We start from the raw sequence: 24,494 nt of genomic DNA on the forward strand, positions 1-24,494 counted from the left end.
TAGAATGGCTTAGAGAGAAATTTAACAGTGCAAGCCCAGACTCCTGGGGATGTGGTTGATAAAACTTGAACAAAAGGAAGAATTCAGCCATTCAGAGATTTGTTGGGTTGTAGACTCCTCCAGCTCCATCACAGACACAACCCTGAGGACATCTTCAAGAGAAGGGACATCAAGAAGGTGGCATCCACTAAGGACCCTCGCCATCCTGGACTTGCCCACTTCTCGTTACTACCATCGAGGAGGTACGGGAGCTTGAAAGCTCATACTCAGTGATTCATAAACAGCTCCTTCCCCTCCGCCATCAAACTTCTGAATAGTTCATGAAGCAATGAACACTACCTTGTTAATTTTTCTCTCCTTTAGTGGGCACAAGATCATGAGACAAAGGGCCTGTACTATGTTGTACCATTCTATGTTTTTTTTTGCAGAATTTATCTGTAGGAACTTGATGTCTTTGCACTGTTCTGCTGCTGATAAAAAACAAATTTCATGCCAATTTTAATAAATTCGATCTTGTTCCGACTCTGATGAAGCTAGAAAGAGAAGAGAAGCTATATCGTCGATCGATATGAAAACAAAATTAGTAATTCTAAGACTGAGGTTTAGCCAGATCAGGAGCCAATGGAGGTCCAAAGGAACAGGGCAATTACTGTAAGGGTCTTGTGTTTAAATTGCAGTACAGTAAACAGAGTTAGGGTTAAATTAATGTTTACAGAGTTGAGGCTCTCTGGTGAACATCGGAACGGTCTAAACTCTAGATAACAAAGTCATGCATGAGGCATTCGGGAAGAGATGAGTGAAAGCAAGACAACTGGTTATTTTGGTCTTCCTATTTTCCAATTAGAGCAAGCTGATCTCATCAAGTACTAGATATTAGAATCAAAATCAGGTTTATTATCACTGACATATGTCATGAAGTTTGTTTTTATTAGCGGCATTACAGTTCAAGACAAAAAATTACTATAAATTACAACAAAAAGTGAGCCGGCTGGTGGCGTAGTGGCATCAGCGCCGGACTTCAGAGCGAAGGCTCCAGAGTTCAAATCCAGCCGGCTCCCTTGCACACTTTCCATCCGTGCCGGGTTGGGCGTCGAGCTAGTAACTTGGCCTCGTAAAGATAAGAAAGCCTGCTAAAAAAAAATGCCATCATGACAGCGTCCTGACGACTCCATTCAGAGTTAAGGGCTTTCTTCTTCTTCTTCTTCTTCACAACAAAAAGTGAATAAATAAATAAATAGAACAAAAGAGGAATAGTAAGGTAGTGTTAGGAAGGGAAGAAGCTGTTCCTAAGTTGCGAAGTGTGGGCCTTCAGGCTCCTGTACTTCCTTCATGATGGTAGGAATGAAAAGAGGGTATGTGGTGAGGGTCCTTTATGATGGATGTCTCCTTCTTAAGCCTTTTGAAGATGTTCTCGATGGTGAAAAGGGCTTGTGGCTGTGACGAAGCTAGCTGAAACTAGGCAGTGATGGAGATGCAACCAGTTAGAATGCTCTCCATGGTACATCTGTGGAAGTTAGCTAGTCTTTTGTGATATTCCAAATCTCTTCAAACTCCAAATTAATTGTAGTCAATGGCATTTAAGGGTATGTTGGGACCAGGATAGATCCTCTGGGAAGTTGAGGCCCAGACAAAGAGGGTCATACGCCCGAGGCAGTGGAGTATGAGGAAGGGAAGCGGTGGTGAGATGGACAGGCCAGACCAGGCCAGCAAGCAGATGAGGAGGTGAGTACTAAGGATAGATCCATCAGAAACATAGTGCAGGAGTGGGATGTAAAACCACTGCAGGTGTTGCTAGCTACAGTTCAAAAAGTTCCCTTGAAAAGTCATGGATCTGAAACTTTAACCTTGCTTCTCTCCCCAACAGATCCTGCCTGTCCTACTGGGCACTTCCAGCACCTGCTGATTTTATTTCAGATTATCAGTGGCTGCAGTGACTTCATTTTTCTCGGTAACGTCAGAACCAAGAATACTGGTTCCACTCAGATGGGCATTGGTGGCAGGGCCTGGAGCAAACAACTGTTCAGGCAGATGGAGGAGGATCAGGAGAGACGGATCAAAACAGTCAGAGAAAAACTCAAGGTAACTAGAAACAATCCTCTGATTCTCAAAAACAGAAGCAGGCAAAATGAACCAAATTCTTCAAACTGATTTTGTGAAAACTCTTATTACCTACCCTTGAATGCAAAGGGCTAAGACTATACCATCGTGTCCCTCTAGTGTCTTCTGGCATTTGTATGTGGTACAGGTATCCCATACCTAAACGAAGATTCAAACATGAGTTTTTAACCTCTTGTAGTGATCATGACAGGAATAATCATATAGCAATTAATATTTAAGGGTAAGAATGGTAACATTGAGACACTTATTATCAAACAAAATTTCACGCTGGGCTAAATCAGAAGATATTAAGGCAAATGAACACAAGCTTGGTCAAAGAGGGCGAGTTTAATTTGCTCATTATTTTGAAGTTGCACAAGATGTTGGTGAGACCTAATTTGGAGTGTTGTGTGCAGTTCTGGTCACCTAACTACAGGAATAATGTCAATAAGATTGAAAGATTGCAGAGAAAATTTACAAGGATGTTGCCAGGACTTGAGAACCTGAGTTATAGGGAAAGATTGAATAGGTTAGAACTTTATTCCCTGGAGCGTAGGAGAATGAGGGGAGATTTGATAGAGGGATACAGAATTATGAGAGGTATAGAAAGGGTAAATGCAAGCAGGCTTTTTCCACTGAGGTTGGGTGAGACTAGAACTAGAGGTCTTGGGTTAAGGAGGAAAGGTGAAAAGTTTAAGGGAAAAATGAGGGGGAATGCGACTATGACTCCATTACACAAAGGGAGAGTGGTGGAGAGGGAACTCCAGAGCAGAGGACAGCAACTAAAGCCATTACTGGTGGTGATGGAACAACTGAGATAGGGAATGTGCAAGCTGCAAGAACTGCTGGATCTTAGATCACCTGGAAAGTTTATAGGGCTGAGGACTACACTGAACAGCCAAGATGGAATATGAAAATATGAATGAAAATTTGGAAGTAGTTTCTTGTCAGAGTAAGTCACCAAGCACAAAGTGAGAGAGGCTTGGTGTGATTTAAGATATAAAGGCAGTACAGGTTTGTATGAGCTTGAGTTAGGGTGTGGAAGATGAAATGTCAGTTAACGTCTTGGAATTGCCAGGTCTAAAGGTAATGGATGATGATTTCAGCAGTAAATGAGCTTGAGGAAGGGGAGAGTCAGGCTTTTGTGTGGTTGATAGTAGACAGCCTAATCAAGGGCACAGATGCATCACCAGAAGCCCATTCTGGGATTAAATGCAACACAACACTTCAGTTATGATTCCACAAGAATAGTAAAGACAGGCTGCAGAACAGGTTTGTGTCAGAGGCTGTGAAGGAGATGTTATTTTATTGACCTACACTGCAGATTTTTCCTTTCTATTCGACAACTATTAATAGCTCTCCGGTCAACAGCTGGGATGAAAGAGTGCTTTGTTTTACAAGGACATGACATGAACACTTAATATTTCTCCTACGAATTGTGGCGTTTGTCTCTTTTTTAAAATAATGTTGCAAATGTGCTTATTTTAGACATATAAAGTCATCTGAAAATGTTGTGGACATAATTTTATACGTGCATAACTCAGCGTAATTTTATGACCAATAACTTAGTAAAGCCTTGCTTGACTTGATAGAACTGTCTAAGAGGTATAGATAGAGTAGACAGCCAGAGACTATCCCCAGCTTGGAAATGGCTAATACAAGGGAGCATAATTTTAAGGTGTTAGAGGATAGTAAGGGGTTAGGTTTCTCGTTACACAGAAAGTGGCAGGTGCATGAAATGTACTGCCAGGGCAGGTGGTAGAGGCAGATAAGACGAAAACATCATAAAATAGGAACAGAATTAGGCTATTCAGCCCATTTACTCTGCTCTGCCATTCTACCATAGCTGATTTATTATCCCCTCAAACATGTCCTACCTTCTCCCTGTAGCCTTTAACACCTATCAACCTCTGCTTCAAACATACCCAATGACTTGGCCTCCACATTAGATACATTAAAGAAACTCTTAGATAAGCACACGGATGATAGCAAAATGCAGGGCTATGTGCGAGGGAAGGGTTAGATTGATTTTGGAGTTGTTTCAAAGGTTGGCACAACATCACGGGCCGAAGTGCCTGTTCTGTGCTGTAGTGGTTAATCACATTTACTATATGTGGTTCTGCTACATTTCTTTCTTAACTGATAAACAAAAGTATTAAAGTTCTGAAGCACCTGTGCTTTGTGACCTGCTTATTCATGAGTTTAATATTAGAAAGCACGTCAGTAGGAAGGAAACCTCCTCAAGTTTCTGACTGACTGCTTTTCAGAACACTCACGCATGATCCACATGTCTGACAAGTTTTTCATTAACAGTGACTAGTGGTGTTCCTCAGGGGTCAGTACTGGGAGGGCTACTTTTCACATTGTTTGTCAGTGATTTGGATAACGGCTTTGTGGCAAAGTTTGTGGATGATATGAGTTCAATTTGCAAAAGTATCAAAAAAACACACCTTAATGGTTTTATCAGAGGAGCCACTGAAGAGCAGGTCGCCAGTAGAGTGAACACACAAACACCAAACTGGTCCTTGGTGACCCACGAAGGTACCCTTGCACTTAAATATCTGCTGAGGGTCATAAGCTGAAAACACAGTAAAGCTCTGTCAGCATCTGGCTACTGGATTGATTTACGTTTATAACAACATTATTTGTGAAGCACAATCATAGCAATAATTATGCAAAAAAAAAGAAACTCATCAGGTTCCTTCTACATAATTGCTTCAGCTGCACAGAAAATCATTTTGTGTCTGTATGTATTTGGAAAGGAGAGGAAGAAAATATACTTACAACCCAGGATTCCCATGTTTAATCTGGCATTGATATGTGAAAGCTCGTCCTATAATAATATAAAATTCACATTATTAAAAATTATGTAAATATATAATACAATAATGTATTAATGCAAACACTGAATCTTGGTAGGCAGAGCCTGCAGAGGTTAGGGTGTGCAAATTCCATCAGGTGGATTTGGGGATATTACATCTTATTGCATTTAGCAGCCTTTAATTAAAGAAAATAAATCAAATTAGTTCTAGGTAAGCACTGCCAAGCAAGAGCACAGAAAAGGGGCATGATGGGGTTCTGATAACCGGCAAATAACTTATTGAAAATCCCAATTACTTTAAACTGAAATTCAAGAATTTGTATATAAAATGCACTTGTTCTCAGGTAGGGGACCTAGTCATTCATTGAGTTGTCTTCCCTGTACCAACAGATTTCTAGACAGTCTGCGAACCCATGAATATGACCTCGCTATTTCTCTCTTGCTCGTTCTTTCTCTTCCACTCTTTCTCTCTCGATCTCACACTCCTTCTCTCTCACATTCCGCCCTCATACTTCCCTCTCTCTCTCACTCCCTCTCGATCTCACACTCCTTCTCTCTCACACTCCCCCTCTCTCATTCCCTCTCCATCTCACACCCTCCCTCTCTCATCTCACACTCCCTTCCTCTCTCTCACACTCCCCCCTCACACTTCCCCCTCTCTCTCACTGCGTCTCCCTCTCATCTCACACTCCCTCCCTCTCTCTCACACTCCCCCATCACACTTCCCCCTCTCTCTCACTGCGTCTCCCTCTCATCTCACACTCCCTCCCTCTCTCTCACTCCCCCCACCTCTCTCACTGCCTCTCCCTCTCTCATCTCACACTCACCCCACCTCTCTATCACACTCCCTCTGCATTTATTTCTGTGCAGCTTACAGTTTTTTTTATGTATTACACTGTACAGCTGGCACAAAACAACATATTTCACGACATAAGTCAGTGATAACAATTCTCATTCTCACCAAAGTTCTGTAAAATTTTAGGTCTCGTATCTTAAAGGAACAACATCATAAACAGTAAAAGTAATAAGGGGGAAGGGATGATAAAGTCAGAAAGGGAACTGCATGGTAATTTGATGAAAGACAGAACAATACAGTTAATTCAGTGCAAGTAGTGAATTTATATATTAATTTGCAACATGTCCAATGTTCACAAATAAAGCACAAGGTGTTATATTTGTGCTAATCACAGACTGACAGCTGGACAATTTAAGGAAATAGGAACTGAATGTTTACTGTCCTGGTTTTCTCCTTTCCATGTTTTGCAGGGATTCTTTCAAGATGTGTTTTGAACTCGGCTGATTGTGTACAGCCAGCAATCCCAGCACTATCAGGATGTGCCATCTGTACTACAGCCAGAAAACAAACATCCTCATTTCCCAGAAGTATGGATAGACTCGCATAAACAAACAAACTCGAGGGTTACAGCAAATTCGGGACCCCAGTTACAGCTGGATATTAGGAAATAAACTTTAGAGATCTTACACTTAGCATTGAGGCATCCCTGCGAAACTCCATTAAGTCCTCGCTGAGTTTACTTTGGTTTTCATCCAAAACATCTAAAACAATAGAAAAACACTGGTTTCAAATCAGAGTCCACAATAATTAATGCACTTCAAAGTCTATCATTAGCATTTTCAAACTCCACGTGACCAAAATGTCTAACAACTGTTAATTCTTGCAGCACTGAAGGCAGCTTAAATCTTCTCTTCATTTAAGTTATTTTATTTGGAGATACAGCTCGGTACCTGGCCCATCTGGCTCAATGAGGTGGTCACGGGGAGAACATACAAACCCCTCACAGGCAATGGTGGGAATTGAACCCACGTCACTGGTGCTGTAATTGCGTTATGCTCCTGTGCCGTCCCACCTTCTTGCAAATTACTGAGATGATGAATTTGGTTTAGATGGTTTAACTCCAAATTAAAAAGGACAGTACGTTTGTTTTTTCATCAAAATGTACAGAATACCGAGAATTAAAACAAAACATGCCACTTTGAGTAAGATGCAAGTGGATATTAATGGAGTGCCATTGCTGTCATACAGCACAGAAACAGGCCCTTCAGCCCAAATGGTCCATACTGACCAAGATGCCTATCCAAGCCAATCCCATTTGCCCACATTTGGCCCATGTCCCTTAACAACTATCCTAGCTTTGTACCTGTCTAAAAGTTGCTGGTGAACACAGCAGGCCAGGCAGCATCTCCAGGAAGAGGTACAGTCGACGTTTCAGGCCGAGACCCTTCGTGCCTGGCCTGCTGCGTTCACGAGCAACTTTTATGTGTGTTGCTTAAATTGCCAGCATCTGCAGAATTCCTGTTGTTTGTACCTATCTATTGCTTTTTAATGTTGTTAATGTCCTTGCCTCAACCATTTCCTCCGGCAGCTCATTAGATATACAGACAACCCTCTGGGTGAAGAAGCTGCCCTTCAGTTTCAGTTAAATCTCTCACCTTAAATCTAATATCTCTAGTTCTAGTTGTCCCAACCCTGGGAAATAGACGGTATACTCTCCTTACATTTAACCCTCATGATTTTACACAACTTTTTATAAGATCGCTTCTGACTCTGATGAATAAAGTCCTAGCCTACTCAACGTCTCTCTATATCTCCACCCCTTGAGTGCTGGCAACGTCCTTGTAAACTTTGATGCTCACAACTACGAAATACAAAAATAATTTTCTGAATAATTACAATATTCTCTGAATCAATTATATTGGATTATTTTGACATTATAACATATAGGATATCTGAAGATTAAAGATAATTCAATTAATTTTTATTTTAGAGATACAGCACGGAAAAGACCTTTCCGGCCCAACCAGCCGCGCTGCCCAGCAACCCACCTATTTTACCCTAGACTAATCACAGGACAGTTTGCAATGACCAATTAACTTACTAGCTGGTAACATCTTTGGACTGTTGGAGGAAACTGGAGCATCCAAAGGAAACCCATCTGCTCATGGGAAAGACATGCAAACTTCTTAGAGAATGCCGGAATTGGACTCTGAATCCTGCTACCATGGCGCCCAATGTCAGAATCATAATGGAACAAACATTTATGGACTTGTAATATCTATTTAAAGAAAGGGTATTTGTTCCACTCTAGTCAATGGAATTGAATGAAGACAATTCAATTAATGGCCAATAGTCTTGCACAAATTAAACACTGAGAACCAAAGTTGAATTATTGCATTAAAACTGGTATTCCCACATACCAAATTTCAGTTCCAGAGACTTCTCCAGCTGGTCAAGTTTTTCAGAGAGTTTCCCCAGCATTGACCTAAGGAAGGCGATCTCCTGATCCTTTTGAGCCAGTCCAACTTGCATCTCGTGAAAGCGATCATCCGTCTGCTGCAAGAACTCCTTCAGTCCCTCAAACTTGCACACCTCCAGGTGGGCTTCGTAGGTGTCCTGGTTCCCCACAAACACACACCTGATTGCGGAGGGACGAGAAAGGGGAACAGGCAATAAATACCGAGTGGTTTAATTAGAAAACAGAAAATCCTGAGCAACGCACACAGAATGCTGGAGGAACTCGCAGGTCAGGCAACATCTATGGAGAGGAACTAACAGTCGACTTTCCTGACTGAGACCCTTCGGCAGGACTGGAAAGGAAGGGGGAAGAAACCAGAATAAGAAGTGGGGGGAGGAGGAAGGAGTACAAACTAGAAGGGCAATTATAAAGCAGTAATTTTTGTGCTTGGAGTTGATGCATTTCCAAAATGTGAGGGTCTTACTTTCAGCTTTGTTTTTTTTTTGCATTTAGAAAAATTGTGCAATGGAACAAAAAGCTTTTTGAGTACTACAGTATAATAACCTAGTTTGTGATGTGTAGACTGCATGTAAGGGCTAGCTACAGGATAACTGAAATAAAGTTCAGTTAAACTTGAATCAGCTCTTTTGGTAATCTGAATTGTGTAACTTCTATTGATGAAAGGACTAATGTTCAATAAGGCAGGACGGTTAGCGCAATCGCTTTACAGCACCAGTGATCACCAATTGTGGTTTGGTTCCTGCCACTCTCTGTAAGCAATTTGTACGTTCTCCCCATGACCACGTGGGTTTCCTCTGGGTGCTCGGGTTTCCTCTCATGTTCCAAAGATATACCAACCCATGAACACTACCTCACTGCAATTAGTGCAAAAGCAGTGAGGTAGTGTTCATGGGTTGGTATATATATTTATATTTAATTTGGCTTTTTTTTTTGACATTGATCAACAAAAGAAGATTCTTTTCATGTAAAAGTGAAAACAGATCTCTATAAAGTGATCTGCCTATTCAGACAGGGTCCTTCAACATCTGCAGATTACTAACCACATTCTGTGAATTGCATTCACTTTGTAATTCAATTTTAAATTCAGCATTTTATTCCACTAACTACCACAATTTTTAAACAATTTGATGTTTAAAATGAGAGCCAAAAAGAAGCCTGACGACTCACACTCCATGATTCAGAAGTAGCTTCTTCCCTCCACCATCTGGTTTCCAGGAACACAACCTCATTATTCCTTCTTTTTGCACAATTTAGTTTTGTACATGTTAGTAATTTGATGTCTTTGCACAGTACTACTGCCACAGATGTCACATTCTATGAGACATGATAATAGACCTGGTACTGAACTGATATTTTGCAAATATATTGCTGTAATACTCACCCATATTTTGAGTGGGGACATTTGATGTGTTCACATTGTTTAAGATGGGAATCAAGATTCATTTTCAACAGCGGTGGGCAGTTGGGATTGTTCGGACAATGAACTGGCCTATAGTCACAGCTGCCCTCGTGATCTCTGCAAAAAGGCAAAATATTCTGATAAGACAGTTTTACTTTTCCATTTATTATTCAGAAGAACTGCTTCTTTCACTATTTGTAACAACTTCTCCATCACAATCATTTATGATTCTGGTACCGATGGCTCAGGGAGGAAACATTCACCCATTTAGAGTCATAGAGCTGTACAGCATGACAACACTCAACAATGCCGACCAAACCATCTACCTCAGCTAGTCCTATTTGCGTGCATTTGGCCAATATCCTTCCAAACCTTTCCTCTCTGTGTGAATATTGAGCACAGTTGCCAGGATCCTAAACGTAATCATCTGAAATCAATCTCAGTTTATTGAGGAGTGTGTCACTGAACTTGGACCCAGTGACAGTCAAGTAATAATATACACCTAGTGGCCAACTTTAGTAGCTACCTCCTGTACTTAATGAGGTGGCAACCGAGGGCATGTTCATGTGTTCTTCTCCTGTAGTCCAAGGTTTGATGTGTTGTGTATTCAGAGATGCACTTTTGCACACCACTATTGTAATGTGTAGTTACCTGAGTTACTGTTGCCTTCCAGTCAGCTTGAACTAGTCTCGCTATTCTCTTCTGATCTCTCAGATATTTTTGCCCACAGATCTGCCACCCACTGGATGCTTTTTGGTTTTTTTGCTCCATTCTCTGTAAACTCGAGACTGTTGTGCATGAAAATCCCTGAAGATCAGCACTGAGATACTCAAACCACCCCATCTGGCACCAACAATCATTCCACAGTCAAAATCACTTAGATCACATTCTTCCCCATTCTGATGTTTGGTCTGAACAATAACTGAATCTCCTGACCATGTCTGCATGCTGTTATGCATTGAGTTGCTGCCACATGATTGGCTGATTAGATATTTACATTTACCAGTAGGTGTTCAATGTATACCTAATAAAGTGCTGTGTGTACTTCTGAGTCACAATATTGTATGATTTGTGATTTGAATACAAAATATCAGCTAGTGGTATTCCCATGTTCCTGTTGCTCCAGTCCTTCCTGGTGGCATTGATTTGACAACTGCCATCAGGGCAATCTGGATGAGTAATTACTGTGCATTTTGTAGACAATCTACACGATAGCAATGGTCTGCTGATGGCAGAGGGAATGAATATTTGTAGTGAACAGTGGAATACCAATGAAGTACCATACAAAAATAGTGGAGCAGTTCTATTGAAGTTAGGCAGCATCAATAGAAGGGAACAAACAGTGAACGTTTCAGCTAAGACCTTTCATCAAGTCTGGTTCTGATGAAGGGTCTCAGCCCAAAACATTGACTTGCTGAGTTCCTTCACCATTTTGTGAAAGTATTTGTTTTGGTGGTTACTCTCCCTGTTTTTCTTAAACTTGAAGTACTGTACGTGGTGAGAGCTATAGATTTCACTTCAAATGGCACTCCCTAAGTGCAACTCTGTAACATTTGTTTAGGTTATGCCCCGTCAATCTCATTCACTTTCTGGTGTACGAGGCAAGAATGAGCCAGGAAGGTACCTTGACATCTGCCACACTGGACCATCTTGGGTTTAATAGAACCTTCGTTCATAGAAATCAGAAACCGCACCAAACAACTTTATTAGATCATTTTAGATTAGAGCATTTTAGATCAGTGAAAATCTACTTATAGATTAGATAAAAGTTTTAACAAGTTTAAACTAATTAACATCTTCACACCCTGATTTCTAGTCCACATTGAAGAAGAAAACATATACTCAGTGGCCACTTTACTAAGTACAGGTGTGGAACCTAGCATGATCCTCTGCTGCTGGACGTGTTGTGCATTCAGAGATGCTCTTCTGCACACCACTGTTGTACCTGTCAGCTGGAACCAGTCTGGCCATTCTCCTCTGACCTCTCTCCTTAACAAGGCATTTTTGCCCACAGAACTGTTGCTCACTGGATTTTTTCTTTCGTTTTCCGCACTGTTCTCTGTAAGCTCCAGAGACTGTTATGCATAAAATCTCAGGAGATCAGCAGTTTCTGAGATGTAAAAACAACTCCATTCCATGGTCAAAGTCACTTAGATCAAACTTCTTCCCCATTCTGATGTTTGGTCTGAGCAGCAACTGAATCTTTGACCATGTCAGCATGCTTTTATGCATTGAGTTGTTGCCACATGATAGGCTGTAGCTAATAAAGTGGCCACTGAATGAATAGGAACATAGTTATCTGGATGCAAATTACAGCAGCTCTTTCCATAGTTAAATTTGTACTATCAAATGTGGTACTATAACAAAGTTTAATCAGAATTATCTTTATTAACAAGATTTAGCAAGCAATCAGTGTATGTAATTACTTCATCTACTAAACCTCAATTATCAATTAACCGTGTGTTCCTTTATGACAGCTTTTGGGTTGAATGTTTGAGATGTGCCTGAACTAGCTTATCTAATAAACCAGACAGAGAATTAAAAGAAGCAGGAACACTACCCAGAGGCAAGAGAAGCAAGTCTGAAAGTCACTGATTAACATGATTGTCGACTGCTGAGTGGGATTACATAGACTTGGTCGACGGGGATGTTCCGTGACAGTACTTTTGTAGTAGTGTGTAGGGTGATCAAGCTAGGGCTTTTCTCTCCGGAGTGAGAGAGGGTAAGCAGTGACTTGATATTGATGTAAAAGATGATGAAAGGCAGCCAGAGACTTTTTTTTTCCCAGGGCGGAAATGGCTAACAGCAGGGGCTTAATTTTAAAGTGATTGGATGAAAGTATAAGGGGGAGGATGTCAGAGGTAATTTCGTTTTACATTGAGAGTGGTGGGTGTGTGTAATCCCCAGCCAGGAATGGAAGTAGATAGAGGCAGATACATTAGGGGCATTTAAGAGACTCATAAATAGGAACATGGATGATAGGAAAATGGAGAGCTATATAGGAGGGAAGGCTAAATCGATCTTAGGATAGGTTAAGAGGTCAGTACAACATCACAGGCCAAGGGGTCTGTGCTGAGCTGTACTGTTCAATATTCCAAGCAAAAATTATCTTCTGAATCACATGGTTCCCGGTTGAAGTAATACTTCTGCATTCAAATTCAACTGTAAAATTGTGAAACCTTGCTCAAGATCAGCTTGCTAAATCTGCCAAGACAAAGTATGCCACTGTTTGATGGTGAAGTACAACTTACTTTCGAGCGCTCAACTTGACGGTAAATGGACATCCTCGTGGGTCAACCTCGAAGGCCCCTGGCTTTCCATTTGAAGCTGGCCTGCAGCCATACTTACAGTGCACAAACAACTCTCCAATCTGCTCAGCTACAGCTATGTTATTAACTACAACTGTCAGCTTTGCATTGTCAACAGGGCACTTTTCTGGGAACACACAAAAACAAAACTAATTAAAGCCAGGCTGCAACATTCAGGACAGAGCATTTTCATTTCCACAATATGCAGTAAAAATGCTTTAAACATATGATTTCCAAATAATAAAATACTCTGATATTTATATATTATTTATGCGATAGAAGTTTATAAAATTAGGAGACACAGACAAAGACCTCAGCATTTTTTTCTAACAGTTGGAATGTCTAAACCCAGAGGGTAAATATTTAATGCAAGAAGGGGAAGTGTTCAAAATGAGTCTGTGGGGTAAGTATTTTTTGTTTTCAAACACACAGCCTGGAATGTGCTGCTAGATGCGGTGGTGGAAGCAGATGTGATATAGGTGTTTAAGAAGTTCCTAGATAGATACATGAATATGCAGAGACTGGTGGGATATGGACCATGTTTAGGCTGAAGGCTTCAGTTTAGTTATGCATTGTTAGCTTATTTAATTTGGCACAACATCATAGGCTGTAGGGTCTGATCATGTGCTGCACTGTTATCGAGTCAAAATCTCATATAGCATAGAAACTGGCCCCTCGGCTCAACTGGTTCATGTCGACCAAGAAGACTATCTGAGTTAATCCCATCAGCCAACATTTGACCTATGACCTTCCAGGTCTCTCCACACAATGTACAAGTACAACTGTCTTTTAAAAGTTCTTATCGCACTTGCCTCAACAACTTCTTCAGGCAGTTAGTTCCAAATACCTGCCAACTTTAGTGTAAAAAAAAAACTGCCCTTCAAGTTTCTATTAAATTTTCCCCTCTCACCCTAAACCTATGCCCTCTAGTTCTTGATTCTTCAAAGCTGGGATAAAGACTCGGTGCATTCACTCTGTCTATGCCCTCACGATTTTACGCACCTGATAAGATTTAAAGTTCTATGTGCTAAACTTTAAGTAGGTCATTAAGACTTAGAGCAATCTTTTGGGAATCCTGATGAAGGGTCTTGGTCTGAAACATCAACTCTTTATTCCCTTCCATAGGTACTGCCTGACTTGTCTTTTTTTTTTAAATGAGTTCTTTTGGGTTTCTTTGTTTCATATCTGCCTGTTAGGAGGCAAATCTCAAGGTTGTATAATTTGATAATAAATGCACTTTAAACTTTGAATTCCTCCTGCATTTTGTGTGTGTTACTCTGGATTTCCAGCATCTGCAGAATCTCTCATGGTTATCTTTTACTTAATATTTATTTATTTACTTATTGAGCTACATCCTGGAATAGGCCCTTCTGACCTTTCCACCCACGCTGCCCAGCAATCCTAGCCTGATCCTGGGACAATATACAATGACCAATTAACCCACCAACCGGTACGTCTTTGGACTGTGGGAGGAAACCGGAGCACCCGGAGGAAACCCACGCGGTCAACAGGAGAACATACAAGCTCCTTACAAGCGACGATGGGAATATCTTTGTTGCATTGTCTGGTGAGGAATATGTAGGCACATGGATAAAAGGAAAACAGTGCTGCATGTTAACTTGATCCTGGCGTATGTCAAAAAGATTGACACAACATGGTGGAACGAAAAGCCCATTCTGTGCTGTACTGTTCTATGTTCTATGGGACGTGGTGTCGGTTAAGAATAGATGTTGAAGGCTTGTAAATTGCAGTTGAACCATCCAGAGAAGGTGAAATTAGAAGAAAGCATATGCGAACCTAAAAGAGACAATGGGAATCCTAAAATTCTTGATTTCCAGCTTTGTGCTACATTATACTTCCTCTGTTATTACAATAACGTCAGACTGGGACATGGAACAGGAATACACTTTAACCTAAAAGCAATAAAAGATACAGAAATGCTGATGAAAATGGAAATCGTTGGCAGGTCGGTAGCACTGGGAACTGGGAGAAGTTAAAAGTTCACATTCAAAATAATCTCACCATATCCTACACCAAGATTAATTTTCTTGCCTACACAAGCAAAGACATTTTTTAATTTGCAAAGAAGGTGGGGGTGGGGAGATGAGAATAAAGTGAATGTCTATGATAGGGCAGAGGCCAAGAGGAGGATGAAACATAAATGAAAGAAAAAATGGAGGCTATGCAGGAGGGAAGCATTAGATTGATCTTGGAGTAGGTTAAAAAGTCAGCACAACATTGTGGGCAAAGGGCCTGTACCGTGCTGTCTATGCTCTACGCTCTATGTTCTACATTCTATACAATATTGCAGTGACACATGCTGATGTGTTTTGGGAAATTCTGTGAGGTACCGTATTCTGTCATACAAAATAGAACTTACCAGATGTTAAGGCGCATCTTCTGCAAAATGTGTGCTGTTTAAAACAACAAAAAGAAGAAAACTAGTGTTACCAAATGCCACTCACATCACTACAAGAGAACTGAACAAGAATCTAAAGCTATGGATTAAACCAGTTTAGACCAGCAACATGTTTTGTGTTCTAAAGCTGATACACTAAGAGTTTCCTTCCTGACCTGATCAACAAAGAAAAACAATAAATGCCAGCTCTGTGAAACAGGGCAACATCCCAGATCAAACAACCATAAATTCACTCACGTTACTGTAAAAACTTTCAACAATTCCAGTACATAAACAGTGGCACAAAGCTTCCCAGCACTAACTATTGGCCTGCTAATTGCGAGCTTCATTTTTATGACAACATGCATTCACCTCTCCTTCCTAATGTGCACAGCTGCAGTAAAAACAGTCGCCACTTGGACGTCATGTCCAACGTTCCCGCTTCCTGTTAAAGGGACTTTCCATGCTATTAAGCAAAATTCACAGTTTCCTGAGAAAGGGCTTTAACACTGTGTAATAAACTGAAGACCATTTTGAAAATAATATCTCACGAAAGTGTGAAGGATTGCCAGTAAACCTGTGTTAAGTTTAGAAACAAGAACCGTCCTCTGTCTGAGAACATTTAATAAGCTAATGGAAAGAAGCAAGAATCAGACAGTGAATTCCTCCCCCTTCAGTCATCCAACCTACACGACACAAAAAGTAAATTAAAAGAAAAGTTGAGTTCCACAAGCAGAGATTTAAAGCAAAGCAATAATATTTGGTACATGCCGAGAACAAGATGTGAATCGTGCTAAGTATGACAGGAGGTAGAGGAGCCCTAAGTTCAACACCACCACAGGTTCAGGAACTTGAAACATCAGGCTCCTAAACCGCCATGAATAACTTCACTCACCTCAACACCAAACTGATCACTGACCTATGGACCCACTTTCAAGGACTCTAAAACTCACGTTCTCAGTATTATTTACTTCTTTATTTGCATAATTAGACTTTTTTTGCACAGTGGATATTTGTCAGTCTTTAAGTATAGCGTTTTATAAATTCTATTGTATTTCTTTATTTTCCTGTAAATGCCTGCAAGGAAATGAATCTCAAGGTGGCATATGATAACATATATGTACTTTGATAATGAAGTTATAACTTATAACATTGCAACACAATGCTCTCCTGCTGACCTTTTAACCTACTCTAAAGATTAACCTACCTCTTCCCTCCTACATAGCCCTCCAGTTTTCTATCATCCAAGTGCTTATCTAAGAGTTTCTTACATGTCCCTGATGGATCTGTCTCTACCACCAACCCTGACAGGGCTCTCTATGCATACACTACTCTCTAAAAACACTCTGTGTAAAAAACAAGAAAACCTCAGGATAGCATTTGGTGACATACACATACTTTAATAATAAATTTACCTTTGACTGACATCCCTCGAATCACCTTAAAATTATGCTCCTTGTACTTTGACTTTGAATTTGTTACCTTTCTTTCCTTTTCAATCGACATATTAACGTGGAGTACTATTTACATCCCACTTCATATTCTGACAAAGTAAAAACCTCCTCGCAAAAGACAAGTATCAGAAATTCCAACAACCATTTGAAGTGAACTCTTACTACATAAAGTTGCCCAACAGAAATAGTTAGAGGAAAATTATTCACACTATCTACCCCTTTTCCAGTCTTAGCATAGGACTGCAACTGAAAATATGGTCAGACAAATGCTTCTATATTACTCTGTGGATATATCCAGTGCTTACTTTATTAGTTACTTCCAGTACCTAATAAAGTGGCCACTGAGTGTATGTTTGTGGTCTTCTGCTGCTGTAGCCCATCCACTCCAAGGTTCTACACGTTGTGCGTTCAAAGATGCTCATCTGCACGCATGATTATTTGAGCTGCTGCCCTCTTCCCGTCAGCTTGAACCAGTCTGGCTATTCTTTGATCACTCTGTGGGTGAAAACAACTGAACCTCATGCCCGTGTCTGCATGCTTTTATACATTGAGCTGCTGCCACATGATTGACTGAGTAGATATTTGCATTAACAAATAGATGTACAGGTGTACCTAATAAAGTGGCCACTGAGTGTATTTCTCAATGAAATGGATATTATGTAGAATTTCTCCACTAATAATTTGCCTAGATGCTTAATGGCAGAATTGCTGCTGCTTGGCTTATAAATATTAATAGCAAGTTATCCCATAATACAAACAAGCCATGAATGCATTCAGGAACTTAAATGATTTTGAGAGTAGATTTGCTTACTCCACATGTCGTGATGACAGGATCTTTGAACACACTGCAGCAAAGTTGGCAACATAATTTTACCGAAGGCTGTTCTGCAAAAACCAGAAGTTCCTGGAACAAGACCAAATCGCAAAACACAGGTAATCACCATATGAAATACAAGAGAGAAACATCACATTTTCGTAACATACTGATAAGTTATTAGCTACATTTTACTTCTTAGGAATCATAAATCAGCTTAACTTTAGAATTCATGCATTTCACCAGTGATTCATCCTGCTATCTTGAAAATGGATTCGTTAAATAGAAGATTCTAAATATCTGACAAATAATTATTTCAACAATCATCCAGATTGTTAAAACAGTTGTACATTAACCCAACGTCGATATATTTTTGATGTAGTTTGACTATTGCACCCCAACTTCAGATTTAGACAATCATTTCACTTGGTGTATAAAACACACTCAACGTTGAGTAACTTCGGTTCACGCCCACTGCCACGTTAAAAAGAACTCTCAGCTTGTTTTCTCTCCCTTTCCAAAACTGACACGATGTGCTCGTACCTGCTCATCTTCCTCTTCATGAAGGGAAAACGTAGATCGGAGAGACATGCTCGATTCCGAGTGCAGGGACCGTACAGAGATGGCGGAATCTGACCGACGCGGAGTACTGATTGGAGGCTACAAAAAGACATCACCATCAGTCGCAATCTTTGCGTCAAACACAGAGAATTAATGTTAACTAGAGCCACACTGATCATTACTACAGACACCATTTTGATTGCCTACAAAGAGAAGTAGCCAATATTTAAATGTCCACTTTTGAAACTGACAAATGTCCAATCTGATAGTGATCTTTATATTAAAGTAGCTATTAAAATACTCTAATGAATTTGGTAGAAAGTTTTAGTTCTGCCCTTTAAACAAATATGAATATATTCAATGAATAAGTACAACTCTGCAGTTCCAACGGGAGATTGAGACTACAAACTGTTTTGCTGTTCTGTAAAACTTCAGCCATATAAGCTAATATTGCAAGATCTCAAATCCTGGGGAGAGCACATCAAAATTAGAGACTCAAATACAGTTAAATCTTGCAATGATAATTGGAAAGCGTAGCAAAGGAAAATCCAGGAACTTACAGTCCCAGCTAAAAAAAGAGAAGAATTTACCTTGTAAATTGAATTAAAGTTGTCTTGTCTCCATTTTCTTAAACCCTAGCAAAGGCACTGGCTGGGCTAACAATGACAACATAGGCATTGTGCAGCCACACTTGAGCTAATCACTGCGAACCTTTTGCCAAGTTTTTTCTGTTCCACTAAATCTGGTGATTTCCTGCCATTCAATTAACATGCGACGCACTTTGCCATTTCCTGTACTGGGGGCCTTACTGAGGGCAATAACGTATGCCATCAGCAGACTTTACAGAGATGTCTACGCGAAAGTTTGTCTTGTGCTTGGAAACAGATTAGCAATTAAGATGGTACTTAAAATAAGCCAAGAAAATCCCAGAGGAAGACTTAATAATACAAACTAGCCGTATGAATAACAAACTATTTAATTTGTCTGAACCAAGGCAGAGTGAGGAGCTGCTAGGAAGGGCAAAAGACAAATAGTCTTTTTTAAAAATATGAGGTGTGCAAATTATACAGGCAAAAAAAGATCAAGGACATTTAGGCTGGGTAACAGCTTCTTCCCTGATACTGCAAGACTTCTGAGCACCTTGCTACCACACAGCACACACTGTTTATGACAGCACCAGTAGCATTATACTGTTGTATATTTAATTATATGTTGTATATGCATTAATGGCAATTTGTATATCTACAGATTTTTAAAATTATATGTTAATATTATTGTGTGGAAGGCGGGGTGGAGATTTGTCTCCACCAAAGGTGTGAGGAGCTCCTTCCCTCCGCTAGCCTGTAGGTCACCCTTGAGCAAGGAGTAGCACCTGCTTAGCCTCCCCACCCCAGTCAGGGTCACGTGAAACCACGGGAGCAGGTGGTGGATGGTCGTATGAGCAGCCGGTGCACATCACAAATCCTGGTTATGCGACCACTGACACCGGGCAGACAATCTTTGAAAGTATTGATAATGGCTGGGGTCACCTGTCTTGTAAGGACACTGCCCAGAAGAAGACAATAGCAAACCGCTTCTGTAGAATTTGCCAAGAACAATCACAGTCATAGACCATGATTGCCCACGTCATACGACAAGGTACATTATGAAGATGAATATTATTGCGTTAATATTATTTTATGAGCTGTGTGATATACATGCTGTGTTTTGCATTTTTATCCCAGAGGAATGTTGTTTCTTTTAGCTGTAAACAAGTGTACAAGTGATATTCATTGGAGTTATTATCTGCCTATGCTTCAGGAAAGTATTGAATACCAGCCCATACGACAAACAGATTCACAAGCTGCAGACCCATGGGGAAACTGAAACTAAGTGTGGATAAATGCCAGACAGTTAAACAGGATTTTGGGTGGTGGGAAAGAACTGGTATGAAGTAAGAAAATATATTCAGTGACCACTTTATTAGGTACACCTTCTCATTAATGCAAATATCTGATCAGCCAATCAAGTGGCAACAATTCAACGCATAAAAGCATGCGGACATGGTCAAGAGGTTCAGATGTTGTTCAGGCCAAACATCAGACTGGGGAAGTCAATCTGATCTATGTGACTGATTGTTGGTGGTTTTAGTACCTCAGAAACTGACGATCTCCTGGGATTTTCACACACACCATCCTCTAGAGTTTACGAGATCGGTGCAAAAAACAGTAAGAGCATCCAGTGAGTGTCAGTTCTGTGGGTGAAAATGCCTTGATAATGAGAGAGGTCAAAGGAGAATGGCCAGACTGGTTCAGGCTGACAAGGCAACAGTAACTCAGACAACCACGTGTTACAACCGTGGTGTGCGGAAGAACATCTCTGAACGCACAACATGTCGAACCTTGAAGTGGATGGGCTACAACAGTGGAAGACTGCACCGGGTTCCGCTCCTGTACCTAATCTCTACACCTAGTGGCCATCAGCCGAGTCACATGAGATGAGTTAAGGTACTTACAAACTACTTAGAGAGTGGTATATTGCCCAAGGTACCTCTTTCTGAAAATGATAACAAATTGGATGCAGTAGAAAATGATGCAAATGAACACAACGTCATCCAGGGCATGAATAGGCAGAAAGATGGCAAATGGGGTCCAGTGTGAAGAAGCATGAGATCATGAGGTAGAACACAGAACTGCATCTTCGGCCCCACCATGTTGTGCCAATCCATGTGGCAGCGAGAGTGTGAGAATACACGAGGTAATAGAAGGGGAGATATTTTAGGGAATCTGGCACATGAGGTGGTGAACATAGTAAATACAAATATTGGTTCATACAGCTAAGGATACAACTTCAAAGCCGAGGAAAGAGATGCCGTAAACAGTAAGTTCTAACTGGATCCCGTGAGGCGGTGTTCAGTTTTATCTGTCTACAGGAAGGAAGTAGGAACATTAGCAGGAAGCCAGAGAGATAACAGTTTGATGTACCAACACAGCAGAACAAGTTGCCAAGAAAACTAAAGCATTTGGGTAGGGGAGAATTTCATAATATATCTAATATTTTTAAAAACATTGAAGAACTGGGGTTCTTCAAGTAGATACAGGATTGCGGATAAAGTCATTTTTAAGAGTCGCACAGGTCAGAGATAGACCCTTTGACCCACCACGTCCATGCCAATCATCTAGTATCTATTTATAATCATTCCACTTTCCAGCAAGTGGTCCATAACCTATATGTCTTGGTGATTCAAATGCTCATCCAGATTCATATTAAATTATGTGTGCAATTACTTGGCTCCACCACCTTCTCGGGCAGGGTGTTCCAATTGCAAACACCCTTGAAGTGAAAAAAATTCCTCAGATTTTTCCCTAACCAACTAACTCATTACCTTCTTAAACATACCGTGTTTATCAAAAGTATTCAAACCTCCCCCACCGCCAGAAGTTTTCATGTTTTATTGTTTTGTTTTACAATATTGAATCACAGTGGATTGAATTTGGCTTTTTTGACACTGATAACAGAAAAACACTCTTTTGTGTCAAAGTGAAAATAGATCTCTACAAAGTGACCTAAATTAATTACAAATATAACACACAAAATAATTGATTGCACAAGTATTCATCCTCCCCCCCCCGGCCCTTTTAATATGACACTCCGAATCATCAAATGGTGCTGCCAATTGGTTTTAGAAGTCACAGAATTAGTTAAATTGAGATCTGTTTTTCGAGACCCGTGTGTAGTCAAGGTGTTTCAATTGATTCGGGCAAATATACACCTGTATCTGGAAGGTCCAACTGTTAGTGGGTCAATATCCTGGCAAAATCTAAACCATGAAGACAAAAGAACACTCTAAACAACTCTATGAAAAGGTTTTTGAAAAACACGTCAGGAGTTGGATACAAGAAAATTTCCAAGTCACTGAATATCCCTTGGACGGCAGTTAAGTCAAGCATCAAGAAATGGAAAGAATATGGCACAGCTGTAAATCTGCCGAGAGCAGGATGTCCTCGAAAACTGAGTGACCGTGTAAAAGGGGGACTAGTGAGGGAGGCCACCAAGAGACCTAGGACAGCTCTAGAGGAGTTACAAGCTTCAGTGGCTGAGATGGGAGAGTGGCAAAGAGTAAGAGAGGCAAGACAATGACCCTAAGCATAAAGCCAAAGCTACACAGGAATGGCTTAAAAACAACAAAGTTAATGACCTGTAGTGGCCAAGTCAGAGTCCAGACCTCAATCTAATTGAGAATTCGTGGTTGAACTTGAAAAAGGCTGTTCACTCACAATCCCCATGCAATCTGACAGACTTGAGCAGTTTTGTAAAGAAGAATAGGGAAAAATTGCAGTGTCCAGATGTGCAAAGCTGATAGAGACCTATCCGCACAGACTCAAGCAACACACATCAAAGTTGTTGGTGAACGCAGCAGGCCAGGCAGCATCTCTAGGAAGAGGTGCAGTCGATGTTTCAGGCCGAGACCCTTCGTCAGGACTAACTGAAGGAAGAGTGAGTAAGAGATTTGAAAGTTGGAGCGGGAAGGGGAGATCCAAAATGATAGAAGACAGGAGGGGGAGGGATGGAGCCAAGAGCTGGACAGATGATAGGCAAAAGGGATATGAGAGGATCATGGGACAGGAGGTCCAGGAAGAAAGACGGGGAGGGTGGGGGAACACAGAGGATGGGCAAGGGGTATATTCAGAGGGACAGAGGGAGAAAAAGGAGAGTGAGAGAAAGAATGTGTGTATAAAAATAAGTAACAGATGGGGTACGAGGGGGAGGTGGGGCATTAGCGGAAGTTAGAGAAGACGATGTTCATGCCATCAGGTTGGAGGCTACTCAGACGGAATATAAGGTGTTGTTCCTCCAACCTGAGTGTGGCTTCATCTTTACAGTGGATAGACATGTCAGAATGGGAATGGGATGTGGAATTAAAATGTGTGGCCACTGGGAGATCCTGCTTTCTCTGGTGGACAGAGCGTAGGTGTTCAGCAAAGCAGTCTCCCAGTCTGTGTCAGGTCTCGCCAATATATAAAAGCCCACATTGGGAGCACCGGACGCAGTATATCACCCCAGCTGACTCACAGGTGAAGTGTCGCCTCACCTGGAAGGACTGTTTGGGGCCCTGAATGGTGGTAAGGGAGGACACAGACTCAAGACTGTAATTGCGCCAAAGGTGCATCTACTAAACACTGACTTGAAGGGGGTGAATACTTATGCAATCAATTACTTTGTGTTTTATATTTGTAATTAATTTAGATCACTTTGTAGAGATCCGTTTTCACCTTCGACACAAAAAGAGTCTTTTTCTGTCGATCTGTGTCAAAAAAGCCAAATTAAATCCATTGTGACTCAATGTTGTAAAACAATAAAACACAAAAACTTCCAGGAGGTGGGGGTTGAATTTTTTTTTATATAGGCACTGTATATCTTCTAGTTTGAGATATTTCTTTTATACTAACTTTTACACTAACCACTCTATCAGGTCTCTCCTCAGCCTCAAGGAAAACAAACCCAGCCTACGCAGTCTTACCCGACCTAGGCAACATCCTGGCAAATTCTTCTCCAAGCCCTCGCCAGTGTATTTATGTCTCTCCTAAAGTGTGGTGACCAAACCTCCAACTGATTGAAGATTAAAGATTAGCTTTAATTGTCACATGTACATTGATACATATAGTGAAATGAATCGTTTGCATCAAATCAAATCAGTGGATTGCGCTGGGCAGCCGATAAGTGACAACACAGCATAACCACAATTCTTTCACCCTAACTGTACACCTTTGGAATGTGGGAGGAAACTGGAGCATCTGGAGGAAACCCATGCGGTCACGAGGAGAATATAAAAACTCCTTACAGACAGTGACAACCTAATTAGATTAGATTCAACTTTATTGTCATTGTGCCGAGTACAGATACAAAGCCAATGAAATGCATTTAGCATCTGACCAGAAATGCAAAGAATAGTGTTATTTGCAAAATAACTGCGAAAAAAGTGCTACAGCACACAAATATAAAAGTACTGAGACAGTACAATACAGCTTAGCGCTGTGACGTGAGGTTCAGCAGGGTCACAGCCTCAGGGAAGAAGCTCTTCCTGTGCCTGCTGGTGCGGGAGCGGAGGCTCCTGTAGCGCCTACCGGATGGGAGGAGAGTAAAAAGTCCATGGTTAGGGTGAGATGCATCCCTGATAATGCTTTTCACCCTGCCCAGGCAGCGTTTATTTATAGTAGATGTTCTCAATGGTGGGCAATTGGGTGCCGATAACCAAAGTTTTGAAAGTTGTATCATGATCTCCAGTGCTCTTTTCTACGCTATGTCCTGATCAATTAAGGCCAGCATCTCAGATGCCTTTTTCTACCTTATCTACCTGCATTGCCCTTTTTAGGGATCTACGGTCTTT

General features: G+C 40.9%; 1 protein-coding gene across 7 annotated transcripts in view; it reads right to left on the reverse strand.

Annotated features, from left to right (window-relative positions):
* Positions 1–24,494, reverse strand: part of traf7 (TNF receptor-associated factor 7) — a 113,870-nt gene that overhangs the window by 20,993 nt on the left and 68,383 nt on the right. For 6 of the 7 annotated variants that reach the window (XM_063059331.1, XM_063059326.1, XM_063059327.1 and 3 more), the window contains 10 exons: positions 18,110–18,226; positions 17,564–17,656; positions 15,281–15,314; positions 12,844–13,027; positions 9,575–9,709; positions 8,135–8,352; positions 6,402–6,475; positions 4,882–4,930; positions 4,548–4,675; positions 2,174–2,256 (listed from right to left, as the gene is read on the reverse strand). In XM_063059331.1, coding sequence (XP_062915401.1) covers positions 2,174–2,256; positions 4,548–4,675; positions 4,882–4,930; positions 6,402–6,475; positions 8,135–8,352; positions 9,575–9,709; positions 12,844–13,027; positions 15,281–15,314; positions 17,564–17,656; positions 18,110–18,226 — 1,115 coding nt within the window. Of the gene's footprint in view, positions 1–2,173; positions 2,257–4,547; positions 4,676–4,881; positions 4,931–6,401; positions 6,476–8,134; positions 8,353–9,574; positions 9,710–12,843; positions 13,028–15,280; positions 15,315–17,563; positions 17,657–18,109; positions 18,227–18,717; positions 18,803–24,494 lie in introns of those variants that run through there. The other variant, XM_063059333.1, reaches the window with a different exon arrangement.

Source organism: Mobula hypostoma, chromosome 9 (assembly GCF_963921235.1).
Source record: "Mobula hypostoma chromosome 9, sMobHyp1.1, whole genome shotgun sequence".
Lineage (NCBI taxonomy): Eukaryota > Metazoa > Chordata > Chondrichthyes > Myliobatiformes > Myliobatidae > Mobula > Mobula hypostoma.